Source organism: Haliotis rufescens, unplaced genomic scaffold (genome assembly GCF_023055435.1).
Source record: "Haliotis rufescens isolate VD_foot unplaced genomic scaffold, xgHalRufe1.0.p SCAF_11, whole genome shotgun sequence".
NCBI lineage: Eukaryota > Metazoa > Mollusca > Gastropoda > Lepetellida > Haliotidae > Haliotis > Haliotis rufescens.
The window spans coordinates 19,746,049-19,764,708 of NW_025963791.1; the positions used below are offsets into that span (position 1 = coordinate 19,746,049).

Sequence of the window (18,660 nt, forward strand, 5' to 3'; positions counted from 1 at the left end):
TACTGTTTTCCTCCATGACATTTTTGTGAAAACAATGCCGTTTAAGACATTGCAAATCGACAATGGCTGCGTTTTGACGCACCGTTTATCAGGCCACCAACATTTTCCAATAACATCTATCCAATTTATATACCGTTTTTTTTGTGTAGTCAGGTTCAATGAACTACGTACTCCCTGTGCGTTTCTTTTTTAGAAGAGTGTACAGTATCCACATGACGGCAGCTGAAAACCATCCCCAACTGCGTTACAAACTGTACAACACTCTTATATCATTACTAATTCAATTATACTTTCAAAATTATGTCCCGTCGCAGACATTAAGGACTAACCTACACTCCGACTACCAAACAAAGTTAATTGTCGTCTACAATCTCAACAAAATGCGGATGAACCTGATTGCAGAGAAAGCGAACCAACGCCAATATTCAGCGGAACCTTGTGCGACTCTCGACCTTTCCTGATTACCGTCCACGATCCTACAGCAGTGATCCAAGGGTCCGACCCTGCTAGCCGGGGTCCCATGCAGAGGTTGTGACGGCAATAGTAAATGAGCGGTAGTTTACTTGGTCGTCAGTAGTCCAATTAATAGGCTGAATGAAGGGCCTGACCACGACAGGGACGCTAACAAGGTTAGATCAATAGTGCCCACAATACTGACTGTACAAGAAGATCATCCTCTTCTTCCTATAAGCTGTCAAATTAGAGAGCCTGGTCACTTAGAATTACTCCCCCCGGTCAAAGGGTTGGATGTTTCGTATGGTGCAAGCAGCTCGGGGAAACATGTAACTACTGTTTGTGACGGTCAGCTCAGATATGTCTCGAGATCTCATAGACTACAAAGTCAATATTCACCTAGACTAACTCGATACTCGCTCAATAACCCCATTGGCTGTTTGCTTTGTTACAGATCCACAATTTACTAATTTAGCAAACTGTCTGTCGTTGAAAGAAAACTATCTTCGAGCAGACTACGGGAAGTACTTGGATGAATAAAAATATTTTCTATCGCCGAATACAAGTGTCAGGTGCCGATATGATTTAAGGCAATTGGAGATCATGAACCAAAGAAAGGGATTCTTCCTTCCCTTGTGGATGCGGTTCCATTATGCATTATGGTGTATTTACGTTGAGTCGGGAATATTGCCGTTGCACTGAAGCGTGTTGACATTTATCTGCTTAGACAGTCAGTTCTTAAGGCGACTTTGGTTTGGTCGATGGTTATATGAGGTGGCACCTGCGGTACACGGCCACACAGAGGGTACATCAAACCGTATTCCCCGAGGTATAAGTCTATAACTACTACTGAAAACGTCGGATGTAAAGTTGTCAATGCTGTCGTAGTGAGGACGCAGCAGACGCATGTCAAACACAGCAGGCGACCTGTTGACATACCCAGACGAGCCAGGCAGGCAAGGCGTCTTGTGGACATACAGGGTGACATGTGAAATACTATTCGTTGTGTAGGCATAACCATTCTATGCGCCCTGTAGAGACACTATGCGTCATAGTGACACCTCATGCTTCATGTAGACACACCATGCGTCATGGAGACACGTCACCCGTCATGTAGACATTCCATGCGTCATGTACACATATGCGTCATGTAGACACACCATGCGTCATGTAGACACACCATGCGTCATGTAGACAGGCCATCCGTCATGTAGATATACCATGCGTCATGTACGCATATGCGTCAGGTAGACATACCTTGCCTCATGGAGACACACCAGTCGCCCTGAAGGTATGCGTCATGTAGACATACCTTGCCTCATGGAGACACGCCAGTTGTCCTGAAGATATGCGTCATGTAGACACACCATGCGTCATGAAAATAAATGCGTCATGGAGACATACCTTGCGTAATAAAGACATACCATGCGTCATGCAGACACACAGTGCGTAGTGTAGACACATCATGTGTCATGTACACATATGCGTCATGGAGACACACCAGTCATCCTGAAGATATGCGTCATGTAGACACACCATGCGTCTTGTACACTTATGCGTCATGGAAAAAAACCTTACGTGATGAAGACAAACCATGCGTTATGAACACACTAGTCGTCCTGAAGATATGTGTCATGGAGACACACGTCATCGAGACACACCAGGCGTCGTGTAGTCACACCAGGCGTCATGTACACACACCAGGCGTCATGCAGACACACCAGGCGTCATGATGACACACAAGACGTCATGTAGACACAGTAGGCGTCAAGTACACAGACCAGGCATCAAGTTCCCGCAGCAGACGTTAAGTACACACACCAGGCGTCATGCAGACACACAGGGCGTCATGATGACACACAAGGCGTCATGTAGACACAGTAGGCGTCAAGTACACACAGCAGGCGTCGCGTACATATAGCAGGCGTCATGCAGACACACCGGGCGTCATGTACACACACCAGGCGTCATGTAGACACATCAGGCGTTGTGGAGACACAGCAATCGCCAAGTTCACGCAGCAGGCGCCAAATACACACACCAGGCTTCATGGAGACACACCAGGCGTCAAGTTCACGCAGAAGGCGTCCAGTACACACACCAGGCGTCAAGCAGACACACCAGGCGTCATGTAGACACAGTGGGCGTCAAGTACACACACTAGGCGTCGCGTACACACACCAGGCGTCATGCAGACACACCGGGCGTCATGTAGACACGCCATACGTCGTCCTGAAGATATGTGTCATGTTAACACATCATGAGTCATGTACACAAACCAGGCGTCATGTAGACACACCAGGCGTCATGTAGACACGCCAGGCGTCATGTAGACACACCAGGCGTCATGTTGACATACCATGAGTCATGTACACACACCAGGCGTCATGTACACACACCGGGCGTCATGTACACACACCAGGCGTCATGTACACACACCAGGCGTCATGTAGACACACCATGAGTCATGTAGACATACCATGAGTCATGTACACGCACAATGCGTCATGTAGACACACCAGGCGACGTGTAGACACACCGGAGTCATGTAGACATACCATGAGTCATGTACACGCACAATGCGTCATGTAGACACACCAGGCGACGTGTAGACACACCGGAGTCATGTAGACATACCATGTAGACGCGCCAAGTTACCGGTGGTTCCTTTGATCAACTAAACTCACATCAGGGAAACTGCGATACGAAGTAGTTTATTATAAATGGCTACCGTTTCCTTGCGTTACGTTCAGTTTCCTTGAAAGCAAATGTTACGAGCAGAGTTGTTGACGGAGGTCAGTGGAGGTCATAATTTCTTCTTGTTTCCCACAGAAAGGAGTTCAGAGGTCGATTTCAGTTGCAGCTGAGAAGAAGATTGAAGACGATCTCGAGTTCACCGCTCAAATTTAAGAAACCACCAAGAACCAAATGTAGCCTCAGAACCAGCTTGTGATTTCAGTCACGCGTTATTTTCACCACAAACGTCATGTCCGACCCCAGTTGAAGTAATCCTGTATATATATGTAAATCACTTTTCGGGGACGATAATTTTGAGGTTCTCCGTCGGACAGTCTTTATTGTGTACTGCGAAGTGCACGTAGTCATCTGGTTGATGATCTCCGGGAGGAACGTGTCAAGAATCTAGATCGAGGAAGAACCCTGACAAGCATCACCAGGGTCCACAGACACGAGGTGGTCAGGTGAAATAACGGGGTTAATGTCACGTTCACGATTAGTGCACGTATATAGCGACGTGGGGGCGTGGGTGGGTATAGTCCGGACGTATGCCTATTTTATAGAGCTAGCCCACTGATATAACATGGTTTCCCTTCTCGGACAAAGAAGGGATCAACAAGTACCATCTTTTAAAGGCTTTTGGTATGATGCTGCCAGGGATCGAACCCCCGACCTCCCGCTCTCCTCGACCTTCAGCATATACCGTGTATTGAATTATACCATGTACCATGTAGTAAAAAACAACACATACCATGTAATGAAAATTAGTATATACCATGTAGTGAAATACAGCATATACCATGTAGTGAAATACAGCATATACCATGTAATGAAAATTAGTATAAACCATGTAGTGAAATACAGCATATACCATGTAGTGAAAATTAGTATATACCATGTAGTGAAAATTAGTATATACCATGTAGTGAAAATTAGTATATACCATGTAGTGAAATACAGCATATACCATGTAGTGAAAATTAGTATATACCATGTAGTGAAATACAGCATATACCATGTAGTGAAAATTAGTATATACCATGTAGTGAAATACAGCATATACCATGTAGTGAAAATTAGTACATACCATGTAGTGAAATACAGCATATACCATGTAGTGAAGTATATCATATACCACGGAGTGAGATAAAGCATATATAGCATGTGGTATATGATCAGCTGTTGATGATGTCTGACACTTAGTGACGACACATCCACTAGATTACTAGGCAATTAGCGTTTAGTAAATACTGGCATCGAGTGCTGGAGCTATGTCTGATACACTCAGTAATTAGATTTCTCATTAGCTCCACGAGTTGACATACAATGCAGCTAATTAACGTCTGCACGAAAGGATACCATGGCGACACGTGTTTTAGGTTTCTCTGCTGTAAGAGTTGGTGACAAGATTAAGCACAGTCCGTTGAAAGTAATACCAAGGACATAACTATACCATAATTTGACAACATATAGTTTATTCAAAAGAGATAGGCGCGTAGTTAGTCACTGCATACTACGGCAGCTTCATGAGTATATGACTTACAATGTATGTAATACATCAATATCAATATCCATGTAATGTTGTATCACCGTATAAAGACTAAATTACTTGGAAATACTGCACACTGAAGTATAACTAGACTAATATCTAGTATCTGAAATGAACATATCGTACAGAAAAAACAGTTGTTCAGTTATCTTAATAAAAATATAATAAAAGGTAGCCCAGTGACTCTCTTCATTTTCAGATACTGCAGTAATCTAGACTTGCCAAACATTATAGACTTGCATGGGCTGTATTTGATATATATTTGTATCAGGGTCTGTAAGACAGACTAAAGTATAACCGATATTATTAAATACCGGGACACAGATTAGTGAAACTTCTCTCAAAGTATATGTGTCTCATACACTCTGACCGTGGATATGGTATGGTATGGTAGGGATCCTTGGGGGGAGGAGAGGGGTGTGTGTGTGTGTGTGTGTGTGTGTGTGTGTGTGTGTGTGTGTGTGTGTGTGTGTGTGTGTGTGTGTGTGTGTGTGTGTGTGGAATGGGGTGTGGGGTGGGGTGGGGTGGGTGGGGGTGGATGTGAATACTTTGTTATTTTCGAGACTATCGTGTTATGACATTATAAATACAAGTCAGAAGTAGAGGTAAGCAAGCTTATACTATGTGTCAAGTAGATAGGTTTTAGAGGGTGCCGGGGAGATCTTTTTCTATTGTTTCAGTTTGATCAATTATTATTTATTTATACAACCTGATTTGCTCATAAATATGGTTTTGTGCTGTGTAAGGATTAACGAAGCACGCAGCAATACTCCTGCCATGTGACGTCGGACTGTAAATAACCGAATCTGAACCAGACAATCCAGTGGTCGATATCATGAACATCGATCCATGCCGTCTGGGTACGAAGACACGCTTTCAACCGAAGTCACCGAGCCTGACCCTCCGATCCATTTCGTCGCCTCTTAATTACGAACATCATCTGTTGCTGGTGACCAATTCTCACCAGGTATCCTCACGGGGCTTACATGTACATGTATCAATCTCATAATCATAATGATAATAATCATAACCGCTAAACAACTTTGTAGCTAGAACTAATTAAGGTATGATTGAGTGAGATTCTACAGATTTGAAATGTGAGTATAAAGAGAGCCCAGACTTTGACGAAATAGTCATCTTGTGTCGTGAATTCGCTCGACCATAACTAGCGAGACAAACTCTTTAAGTTTTAAAAAGCAGAATTGTTTTAACATAAACTGCCGGGCAAAAGGAAATACACACCCATGTTTAATGGTGGCTAAAAAAGAAACAAACAACGAATGGGAATTCGAAAGTGATGTACTGACACGGGTATCATAGTTATGTTTTTTACCTTAAGTTTACTTTGTTTCAGTGACTGTTTTCAGCCTAGTAAGATTTTGATAACGTTTGTATTTTTGGGGTCAAATCCAATTTTCAAGTGTATACTATCTTTTTCCCGGCAGTTTATTTTAGCTATACATCTGCATCAAGTCATGCAAAATCTAAAACTTTCAAGTGATAGAAAGAAAAAAAGACTCGACATGTCCAATAGTTTTATAACACTATCTTTACAATTAGCCATTTCAGCTTGCCCCAAAAGGACCATTGTGTATTATACACCGCGATAATTAATGTCCTCACAGTGGATGATCTAACAATCGAATATGATAAATTCTTACAAGTTTTAGATAATATAGGTGGCTATTATTGTTATTATTATTTTATTTAACCTACTGTTATTAAACGTGTGCAATTATTTCCTCTACTACCTTCACCATGTAAGACTGTTTTACGGTTACGTATATTTATAACAGTAAATAAAAAAGTACGGTCCAAGGGGAGTAACTCTAATTACACAGAGGGCGCCTGTATCCAAGATGGCGACATCACTTGGAAAACAACGTCGTCACAAGATGTTGAACATTTATGATCGTCTACACAATTTTGAACTTGTTTGTTGTTGAATTACTTAAGTAATCGACCTCAATCACTCAGAATGTTTAACAAACCGAAGAGCTGGCTTACACAGGCCATTTGGAAACCGAAAAATCTTCATTCTTTAGATCATCTCAAGTGAGTGGCTTTGCTTTTCCTGTCACAGCAACTGAAGATTGTAAATATATATATATATATATATATATATATATATATATATATAGTCAGATGACCTAGACATGCCTCCGCTGCTCACTCTTACTGTTATTCAGGCAAGATTGTTTTTGGCAGAGTTGGGATAGATACATATATTGATAATTGTTTTTTTAGTTATCTGTCACATCTGTTTTTCCAGTCATACAGATCTATCTGTTGTCAATTTACTCATTGGTCTTTTGTGTTTCATAGCCGTGACAGTGGGTTACCGATTTAAACCTAAGACTTAACGTTAGCAGTTAACTTGAATAATACACATTCTTGCTAATTTGGGTGCATTTTATGATTATGGAATGACAATACATGGTTAGAACTTAACACTACACCGCTAGCCTGGGGCTAGTCAAATTCCTGCGGGCTAATACAAATTTCCAATTTTCCCCTTTATTTTAACATTACAAGGGCATGTTATCTTTTAGTAAAGCTTTTGAGTTCAATTTTCACCGTTCAATCTCAGCAATAGTTCACTGTGGTAAAGTATATTTGGTTGTCAGAGGATGAAGCATATGGCAGGGCACACCTTCAGCTAGACACCTGAGAACTATGACAAAGTCCCAACTAATCAGAAATTATAATGCAAACATGCACTTGTGTTGTTTGTCATGTTTTACCTCAAATGTAAAAAGCAAAGGGCAAGTCAAAATAGGGATGCTAGTGACACTGTAAGAGTGTAAGGGAGAACCATTGATAATGATTGGAAAAAACTATCTGCAGTCACTACAATCATGCCAAGAGGGACGTTTTTTTGTGAAAGATACAACTGGGACTGTTTTCATCAGTGATCTAACCTTCCCTATGTTGTATAAATTTACTTTTAATATCATGTTTACAATTTTTTGTGTACAGTAACTATATCAGTCATTTCATTGTTATCCATCATAATGGCTTCCTGAAAGACATGGAAATATGGTAATTTTTGTCGATAAGTACGATCCTAATTAGGTCCTTGTTTACAGGATGCTAATTAGAGAGTCTAGACATAACACTGACACCCATTGATCCATTAATTAGGTCATTGTGCATGTTGTTCAGGCTGTACTTACCACATGCTAACCAAGTTTATGTAGCTGTGTTTAATACGTTGCTGGTCAGTGTTTCAGATTGGTTCACTTTGGACCATGTTGGAGTACATTGACTGATTGTCATCCAAAATGTCCTGAAAGATTTTGTTGTTGGCACATTAAATGAAGATGTAGAATAATGTCGTGTTAAAAGTGGATAATCTTGTGACCTTGTCCTTTTGCTAGTCTCCATCTTATCATGCTTATGCCAATGGCAATAACAATAAGGATGCTGCATTTATTATCTCTTATAATGTTTAGCATGTTTAGAGTATTGATCCCAGTGTATGGTAATGTGACAACTACACATACTAGTCCTTATAATGATAACTTATAGCAAAACCCTTAAAAATGGCAAATTTCTTGTCCTCCTTAAGATATCTCAACTTTTCTGTAGTTTGGCAAGAACTATAGGACTAGGGCCAATATCTAACGCTGCATCACCCCATCAAACCAGAAACTATCAAAGTTGTAATTTTGAAGCAAATAAGTATACAACATGTACAAGTTACAGTGTTTCAGAGCAGTTCATTTTCATGGATCTTGACAGATTGTTATCCAAATGTCCCGAAGACTTCTTTCAAAGTTAGAATTTTCTTAATGATACAGAGGAATGTCCTTTTTTCAAAGTTAAAATTGATACAGAAGAATGTCCTGTCAAAAAGTGATAACGTTATGACAATGTCCATATCATGCCGATGCCATGTGCCACGGGCAAAATCACTGAAGTTCTCATATCCTACATCTTCTGTACTATGTATATGGAATTACAATCTATAAATGGGAATTTGGGGACTCAGGATCCGAGCACTTGACCTGATACTTGAAACGGACATTGCTACATGTGGCCTGCGATAGAATGTCATGTAAGGACTTTGCCTTCATGGTGGTTGAATATCATGTTACACTGAATCATGTGGTAATGATACCCTAAGCTGTGAGAAGTGTGACCCAGATTATGGGGTTCACATGTCTGAAGTGTCTCCACATAGGGAGGCCTTGCTCCATAATCAATTATGTTTCAAACAAGTGCAAATTACTAACGCCATGCATTTTGCTTAACATGGTAAAATATTCCTATGGTTGGTTGGTTGGTTTTGTTGTCATACGCTGCACTCAGCAATATTCCAGCTATATGACGGCGGTCTGTAAATAATTGAGTCTGGACCAGACAATCCAGTGATTAATATCATGAGCATCGATCCACGCAATTGGGATCGATGACATGCATCAATCATGTCAGCGAGCCTGACCAACTGATCCAGTTAGTCGCCTTTTACGACAAGCATAGTCACCTTTTACGGCAAGCATGGGTTGCTGAAGACCTATTCTACCCCGGAATCTTCACGGGTAGAATATTCCTATGGAGTGGCATCAGGTTATTTACCAGTATAACCATGATAACACAGTTTAATGTTAAGACTGATAGTCAAAGATCCTTGACACAACCCTAATTTTTAAAATTTAAGTTTGAGTGATCCCTAATTTCAATTGCTGTAGCAGGGAGCCTCAGGGATCACAGGACCTTTTTTAGTTTAAGTAATGGCAGCTTTTTCAGTCATGAGCTGTTGATTTCATACCCTGTTGTTATCTAGGGTTTTAAACTAAGTGCCTGTGGTTGACAAATTGGAAATACACATTTTGTTCAGTCCAAAATTGGGATGTTCCTATATCCTTACATTCACAGGTATTTCAATTGCTTGAGAAGCATTCCTTGGAGTTGACAAATGACAAAGTAGACACAATTTTAGACTAACATTTAGTCTCTGAAATCTTATATTACACAAGATCCTTCTTGACTCTAAATAATGTCAAAATATGTCGCATAAGCATAGTTGTGACATATTATAATATAAGAATAAATTTAAAGAGACCTAAATAGTGATATTTACTTTTTTTTTATCAACATTTTCTGCAGACTCTGGGCTAAATATCAGTCTCTGAAAATGCCTAGTTAACTCTTGGAATGTGGCCACGGGAAGATCCGGGTTAGAATTTATACACATGCTTACTGTAAGAGGCGACTATGCTTGTCGTAAGAGGCGACTGACAGGATCGAGTGGTAGAGGCTCGCTGAATTAGTTCATGCTTGTCTTCGCATCCCAATTGCAGAGATCAATGGTCATGATGTCAATCACTGGATTGTCTGGTCCAGACTTGATTTACAGACTACCATATAGCTGGAATATTGCTGAGTGCGGTGTTGAACAACAAACAAACAAAACACAGCTGTGGACTTGGCTTTTGCTTTCTGTTCTGTAAACATTGGTCAGCATGTTAAACTAATCATGTACAAAGTTAATATATATGTTTACTTAGATGTTTGAAGTTTCTATAGGAATAAATTTAATACACTTCTATTTAATTTTGTGATTGTGACATACAGCTCCAGTCGGTTGAATTAAGAAGTGTTGCCCTACAAAGCCATTTGATGTAACTGGTACGCAATTAAAGTCATGCCCCGCTTATACAGACTTCAAATATCCAGAAATCTCGGTTCCCGGACGATTTTCATTCAAAACAAAATAATTACTATATAAATTTACCCATTTATATGGAAATAGAGTTTTCAGAACCGGATGGTCATTTTCAAACACAAAACACTGAAATGCACACAAAATTGTCTCACTTACCCGGACAAAACACTTCAGCTGGTGGTAATCCTTCCGCTGGTGGTGATCCTTTGATTCATGAGAAGTCAATTAACCAAGTGACACTGAGTTACGTTTGAGACGAGCTTGTTTATTGTACATGTTATCCCATTCGATAAATAGTTGTGACTTCAAACTGTGAGTATGGCCTGTCAACCAGCAAAACATAAGCAACACGCAGTTACAGCACGCGAAAAAAGGGAAATTGGCCTGTTTAAGGAAATACACCTGTCAGCAAGTTTGGAAACCATCAGTAAGCATTATGTTTAAAATTCAAACCTCAAAATGTGGTAAAGTTCCAAACTTCCATGACAGATTTTTTGAAATTGTATGTCTTGAATAAAGATTGAGTGGATGTATCTGTTTGCTCTGTCATCTGTCATGAGTTGCATAATTGAAGGGAAGTAACTCTTCCAGTAAGAAGCAGTAAGAATTTCAGTTATACGAAAATTCGTTTATACGGACAAATTGTGAAAGTGTCCGTATAAACGAGGCACGACTGTATATATGTTGTAAACTGTGGCACATTCATCATCAACATCCAGAATCAGTCTATCTTGAATATTCTGCCCAGAGACTAAAGGTCAGTGGTTTGATTCCTAGGCTGCCTATTAAAACAAGACTGGTCAGCTCAGAGTCAGTATACTGTGTCCAAATGGGATATGCATGTCAAACTGCGGCATGGTATCTCAATGGCATTAGTCCGTACCGTTACTATTACAAGCAGCCACACATGCATGCATGTCAATATACCATTGCAATAATCTTTGAACATGACAACTTTAAACCCCTTTTCATTTCACCTGTTTTGAATTTAGCAAGTACCACAATACATTGCTCTTTTAGCTTTTGGCGCATCTCTGAAACTATTGGCTCTGTGAAGTTGTAACCTGTGCATGGATGATGATCCCAGTGATGGTGGGATGTCATTGCTTCCCAACATACCCAATTTTGAAATAGCTGAATAGTATAGTGTGTTACAGATCCTCATGGCTCCATTTGTCACTAAACTGGTTTAGTTCCGTATATTTTTCGGTTGTTTGTTTTCAGGCCATATTTGATAGTTTATCATGCTTGTTGAGGACAATTTCATGTTACAATTATTGAGAATGAAATCAGACTTGCCCAGCATGGAGATGTGTCTTGTGTAAGATGCTGTGCCTTGTCTTCCAACAGGTTCCTGTACACAGTGCTGTGTAAGAACCAGGCGATCACTGACTACAATCGAGGGCTCCTTATCGAGACTCTTCGCTCCATATCCGAGATCCTCATCTGGGGGGACCAGAATGACAGCTGTGTCTTTGAGTAAGAAATCAATACTGCAATTACATAAGTTGAAACTCATTTCTTGCATGTTCCAAGTCCTACTGTGTCTCATCAACTTCTACTTGACTAAAGACACCAAGAGCCAGTGCAGACAATCTTCCTGAACCTACAGCTCTGCTGTGATAACTTCCTAGTGATCAGAAAAAATATAACTGTAATTGCTGAGTAATTGTTGTCCATGCAATATGCTGACTCAGCTTCTGCCATACAGAATGCATTGCTGATCCAGCACTTCTGTTTGTGTAGCATACCCAGTTTGGGCATTCAAAAAGATGTTCCAATTTTACAAATTACAGCTTTCAAAATTAACTTGATTATCTTACTAGATTTGCAAATGATCTTTTTACATTTTTTTTCAAAATTTTGCCCGAAGAACTGAAATAACTGAAACTGAAATAGTGGATAAAAGCTAAAGGTTTCACCAGTTTAATAATCGTGTCAATTTGAACAAAATTATTGGTCATGTTAGAATGGGTAGGGTCATAAAACATCATGGAAATGGTTTGTAGCAAATTTACAGCAGACATTTAACTGTTTGAAGTGAGTATGCCATGTGATTGAATTGTGTGTGTCATATGTGAAGTATGTCCTGTGTTTGTAGTGAGTATGTCCTGTGTTCAAGGTATGTCATGCATTTGAAGTGAATGTGTCCTGTGTTTGAGGTGAGTATGTCCTGTGTTCGAGGTATGTCATGCATTTGAAGTGAATGTGTCCTGTGTTTGAGGTGAGTATGTCCTGTGTTCGAGGTATGTCATGCATTTGAAGTGAATGTGTCCTGTGTTTGAGGTGAGTATGTCCTGTGTTCGAGGTATGTCATGCATTTGAAGTGAATGTGTCCTGTGTTTGAGGTGAGTATGTCTTGTGTTCAAGGTATGTCATGCATTTGAAGTGAATGTGTCCTGTGTTTGAGGTGAGTATGTCCTGTGTTCGAGGTATGTCATGCATTTGAAGTGAATGTGTCTTGTGTTTGAGGTGAGTATGTCCTGTGTTAGAGGTATGTCATGCATTTGAAGTGAATGTGTCTTGTGTTTGAGGTGATTATGTCCTGTGTTAGAGGTATGTCATGCATTTGAAGTGAATGTGTCTTGTGTTTGAAGTGAGTATGTCATGTTTGAAGTGAGTATGTCCTTTGTTTGAAGTATGTCATGCTTGAAGTGAGTATGTCCTGTGTTTGAAGTGAGTATGTCCTTTGTTTGAAGCCAGTATGTTGTGTTTGAAGTGAGTATGTCCTGTGTTTGAAGTGAATATTTCATGTGTTTGAAGTGAGTATGTCATGTTGACCTTTTAGATTTGACCTCAAAAGTTCACTTCCTGGATACTTTGTGTTTCAGCTTCTTCCTGGAGAAGAACATGTTGTCCTTCTTCCTGCGCTACCTGCAGCAGAAGGGTGGCCGCTACATCTGTGTGCAGCTGCTGCAGACACTCAACATCCTGTTCGAGAACATCAGCAACGAGACATCTCTATGTGAGTGGGAACCCTGTGACACAGAGTGACAGTCACTGACACTCACTCATGCAGTGTGATGTCAGCTCAGGTTCAATGTCTCAGGACCCCATATATTTGACTCCTGCAGTACGTTTATGATAGTGAGGAACAAGGTATTCACAGTATCCATGTTTGTCAAAAGAAAGGATAAACATTAGACTTGGGGGTTGATAATGGCTGATGAGTATTGATAGTTTGTTTGTTTGTTGTTTAATGCCGTACTCAGCAATATTCAAGCTTCATGATGGCGGTCTGTAAAAAATCAAGTCTGGACCAGACAATCCAGTGATTGACATCATGAGCATCGATCCATGCAATTGGGATACCATGACATGCATCAACCAAGTCAGCGAATCTGACTACCAATCCCGTTAGTTGCCTCTTACGACAAGCATAGTCACCTTTTACATTATGAATGGGTTGCTGAAGACCTATTCTAGTTTTCTACCCCAGATCTTCACGGTTTGAGTATTTATAGAACTTTGATTGGTGACTATGTGGAATGGTTGGATTTAGGTGTGACCTGCCTCATTTTGCCTCAAGCATCCTGCTACTATATCAGCCATTGGTGTGTCTTGTCAAGGCATCAGTGTTCCTCTGTGTTAATTCCTTGTATTGTTGTGAATCTTCAGTAATGAGTTGTTTTGTCAATTCATGTAAAACTATTTTGTAGGCAGAGTAACAATTTCAAAGCACAATAAGGTGACAGAATTTGAAAACTTTGCCTCTTATTCAAACATCAAATCAATATCCAAAGATCACCAATGTGAAGCTGGTCTAACCTCAGCCTCTGCCATACATGATACACAGCAGGTCCCGTCAACCAGGAGGATGTACACACACATACATGTTGGAGTTTCACTGTAAATGTACTTCTACCTGTGTTGATGTGTGATGATTGTATGTCATCTCTCACTCCTAGATTACCTGTTGTCCAACAACCACATCAACTCCATCATCGTCCACAAGTTCGACTTCTCTGATGAAGAGGTAAGTGTTCACAAAATAACAAGAAATAATGCATTGTTCTCATTTGTTTCTATTATGACCCAGAGGCCCCTCTGTAGTCAGCCCAGGGAACGGAATGCTGGGAATTCGATCCCGGGTAGCGCCATAACTTGCTGACTCATGTTTATGTAAGAGAGATCAACTTTGTTGTCTGCCCCGAAGAGTACGTCGGGGGTTCGATCCCGGTAGCATCATACCAAAACACCTAAAAGATGGTACTTCTTGTTACCCTGTTTGGGGTTCAGTATTGATGGGATAAAATAAGTACTTGGCAGCTTGGAGTCTCACCTTAAATATATTTATTGTTTAACTTGGAGTATGTTAACCTAGCATGCGCAATGAGCAGCAGGTGAAAATAGAGTCATGAGAATAGGATACTGTCTTTCCTCTTGAGAATGTTTGAGTGAGTGAGTTGTGTTTAACGCCGCTTTTAACAGTATTCCAGTTATATCAAGGCGTGTCAGCTTAATGTGGGAGGAAAGCCCGAAGTGATGCAGGTCTCAGATGTTTACTACTTCGGTGAAACCCAGAGCATGGGTATGGTGCTGACAAAACTAGAAACATAATCGGGGCGAACCGGGATTCGAACCCACAATCATAGGTTTCTGGCGTGCCCAAGGGACGCAACTCTGCACAGCGAATCGCAGCGCCTTAGACGACTGGGCCACCAGTGCCCCCGAGAATGTCTGAGGTATAATAGACCCACATTACACAAAGCTTGTTACAGTTCACCAAGGACCATTTGAACATTGTGTGTAGAGTAATGATACAGCATGTATAGTGTGGTTTGATGCTGCCACTGTGTTACCGGTTTGCCTGCACTAGGCCCAGACTGACATTTAACAGACACTGGTGACTGTCTCCCACTGTTAAATGTTGTCTCTTGTTTGTGCAGGTGATGGCCTACTATATCTCCTTCCTCAAGACCCTGTCGCTCAAACTCAACAGGCACACTATCCACTTCTTCTACAACGAAGTAAGTTGAAGTTTTGTAATCAAATTTTGTTCATTTTGTCATTTTTAAAAGGAAACAGCGAAAACCATTCCATGTAGTGTTAAAACTTGTTATTAAGACTACCTGATTAAGCTACTGGAACTGCAGATAAATTGTATCCTTTATTACGTCGTGATGTTTGATATTGGCATTATATATTTGTTATTTGTGCCAATAGTTGTCCCCTGATTTAATGCATTTATATTTTGTCTCATCTTCCAGTGGACTGCTTGGGTTTCATGTTATTTTGGGGGCAGTAAGGTGGCCTAGTGGTTCATGCATTCGCTCGTCATGATGAAGACCCTGGTTTGATTCCCCACTTAGGTACAATGTGTGAAGCTCATCTCTGGTGTCCCCTGTCGTGACATTGCTGGAATATTGCTAAAAGCAGCGTAAACCCTAGTCACTCAGTTGGGTTGGTCTATCTGTTTAAGATCAAGGGATGTTTTGAATGGAAGTGTACCTACCCAATGTGTAGAAGTAGTGTCAAAATGCCCGAGTAACATTGCTTGAATGGTGTCTGTAATCTGTATCATGTGTATAACATCCAGTTTCCCTGTTTGTTGCAACAGGTGGTGTAGCTGTGTGTTGAAGGTGCTCACATGTTCTCTGTTTGTTGATGAAGCCCATTTCTGGTGTCCCCCGCCGTGATATTGCTGGAATATTGCAAAAAACGGCCTTAAACCATACTCACTCACTCACCCGGTTTGTAACAGGATGTGGTGTAGCTTTGTGTTGAAGTTACTCACATGTTCTCTGTTTGTCGCTGTGTGTTGAAGGTACTCACATGTTCTCTGTTTGTAGCAGCAGGTGGTGCAGCTGTGTGTTGATGGTGCTCACATGTTCTCTGTTTGTAGCAGCAGGTGGTGCAGCTGTGTGTTGAAGGTACTCACATGTTCTCTGTTTGTAGCAGCAGGTGGTGTAGCTGTGTGTTGAAGGTACTCACATGTTCTCTGTTTGTCGCAGCAGGTGGTGTAGCTGTGTGTTGATGGTGCTCACATGTTCTCTGTATGTCGCAGCAGGTGGTGTAGCTGTGTGTTGAAGGTACTCACATGTTCTCTGTCGCAGCAGGTGGTGTAGCTGTGTGTTGATGGTGCTCACATGTTCTCTGTATGTCGCAGCAGGTGGTGTAGCTGTGTGTTGAAGGTACTCACATGTTCTCTGTCGCAGCAGGTGGTGTAGCTGTGTGTTGATGGTGCTCACATGTTCTCTGTATGTCGCAGCAGGTGGTGTAGCTGTGTGTTGAAGGTACTCACATGTTCTCTGTCGCAGCAGGTGGTGTAGCTGTGTGTTGAGGGTACTCACATGTTCTCTGTATGTCGCAGCAGGTGGTGTAGCTGTGTGTTGAAGGTACTCACATGTTCTCTGTTTGTCGTAGCAGTTGGTGTAGCTGTGTGTTGAGGGTACTCACATGTTCTCTGTTGTTGCAGCAGGTGGTGTAGCTGTGTGTTGAAGGTACTCACATGTTCTCTGTTTGTAGCAGCAGGTGGTGTAGCTGTGTGTTGAAGGTACTCACATGTTCTCTGTTTGTCGCAGCAGGTGGTGCAGCTGTGTGTTGAGGGTACTCACATGTTCTCTGTATGTCGCAGCAGGTGGTGTAGCTGTTTGTTGAAGGTACTCACATGTTCGCTGTTTGTCGCAGCAGGTGGTGCAGCTGTGTGTTGAGGGTACTCACATGTTCTCTATTTGTCGCAGCAGGTGGTGTAGCTGTGTGTTGATGGTGCTCACATGTTCTCTGTTTGTTCCAGCACACAAATGACTTTGCCTTGTACACAGAAGCAATAAAGTTCTTTAACCACTCGGAGACCATGGTCAGGATAGCAGTGCGAACCATCACGCTCAATGTCTTCAGAGGTAGGCAGGGTTAACATACTACTCAAACAACACTTAACAGTATCATCATTTTGTTGCTATAAAGAGCATGTATTTTCAAATGTTCAAGTTCTTTCTTTATCAGTGGCCATGAGGCCAGTATATTTCAGTGTCAAAGAGTCTTTGTTTAATCCTTTGTAGTTGATGATAAGGCCATGCTGCGATACATCCGAGATCGGACAGCTGCACCGTACTTCTCCAACTTGGTGTGGTTCATTGGTCAGCATATACTTGACCTTGACCTATGTGTGAGAAATGACTCGGAGTGAGTACACTATTTCATCTTATTTTTTTCTCGTGAAATAAATGTGTTGCTGACATTATCCAACTGGTGGTCTCAAACCTAAATCATTTAATAAACATGGTTGATGTTCTGCAGTCACCGAAGTCGTGACCGCCTGTCTGATCTGGTGGCTGAACACCTGGACCATCTCCATTACCTCAACGACATCCTCTGCATCAACATCGATGCCCTGAACGAGGTCCTGACTGACCAGCTCCTCAACCGACTCCTCATCCCGCTCTATGTCTACTCCCTGACCAAGAGGAAGAAATATGCAGATGTACAGGTGAGACAGGGCTAGAAACTAACATATTTAGTCCACTAGTCCTTATAATGATAACATGTAGCAAAACCCTTAAAAATGGCAAATTTCTACTAGTCCTTATGATACCTTAACTATTGGGCAGTTTTGCAATGACTATATTACGATTGCCAATTTCTAACTGTGATATTATTATTGATAATCATCCCCGTATGTTTTCAGACGGATAAGAAGCATGTGAGCTCGGTTGTCTCCCTTTTCCTACTGTCTCAGGTGAGTTTCATTTTGCTGGAACAGTTGATCACGCCTTTTATACTACATTATGTCAGCTTACATCTTTGGTTAACATTGAAAACATTTGGAGGAATGCAGGTCATTTTCCAGAGTGCTGTCTCAGACATGTGAATAGGTCTTGCTGACCCGTGAAGATCCGGGGTAGGATAGGTATTCAGCAACCCATGCTTGCCTAAAAGGCGACTATGCTTGTCGTAAGGGGCGACTGACGGGGTCGGTAGGTCAGGCTTGCTGACTTGGTTGATGCATGTCATCATATCCGAATTGCGTGGATCGATGCTCATGATATTAATCACTTCCTTGTCTGGTCCAGACTCGATTATTTACAGACCGCCGTCATATAGCTGGAATATTGCTGAGTGCGGCGTTAAACAACAAACCAACCAACCAACTAAATTAGTTGAATTAGTAAGGGTGGAAACTGGACTTTTATAGTCAGTTAACTCCCTTGCCTTGGGAAGATGGTAAATTACTGCTGGGAATACAAGTATGCAAAGTGACATTTCTCTGTATCTAGGATTTGTAAATCTTTTTTAAGGGATTTGTAAATCC

At 41.2% G+C, this 18,660-nt stretch overlaps 1 protein-coding gene across 1 annotated transcript in view; it reads left to right on the forward strand.

Annotated features, from left to right (window-relative positions):
* Positions 1–6,591: 6,591 nt before the first annotated feature.
* Positions 6,592–18,660, forward strand: part of LOC124137252 (protein CLEC16A-like) — a 49,922-nt gene continuing 37,853 nt past the window's right edge. Inside the window, exons 1-9 of the mRNA XM_048392394.1 lie at positions 6,592–6,793; positions 11,760–11,888; positions 13,241–13,374; positions 14,318–14,385; positions 15,299–15,379; positions 17,146–17,251; positions 17,411–17,534; positions 17,649–17,838; positions 18,037–18,087. Of these exons, the coding sequence (XP_048248351.1) occupies positions 6,717–6,793; positions 11,760–11,888; positions 13,241–13,374; positions 14,318–14,385; positions 15,299–15,379; positions 17,146–17,251; positions 17,411–17,534; positions 17,649–17,838; positions 18,037–18,087 (960 nt within the window). The 5' untranslated portion in view covers positions 6,592–6,716. The remainder of the gene's footprint in view (positions 6,794–11,759; positions 11,889–13,240; positions 13,375–14,317; positions 14,386–15,298; positions 15,380–17,145; positions 17,252–17,410; positions 17,535–17,648; positions 17,839–18,036; positions 18,088–18,660) is intronic.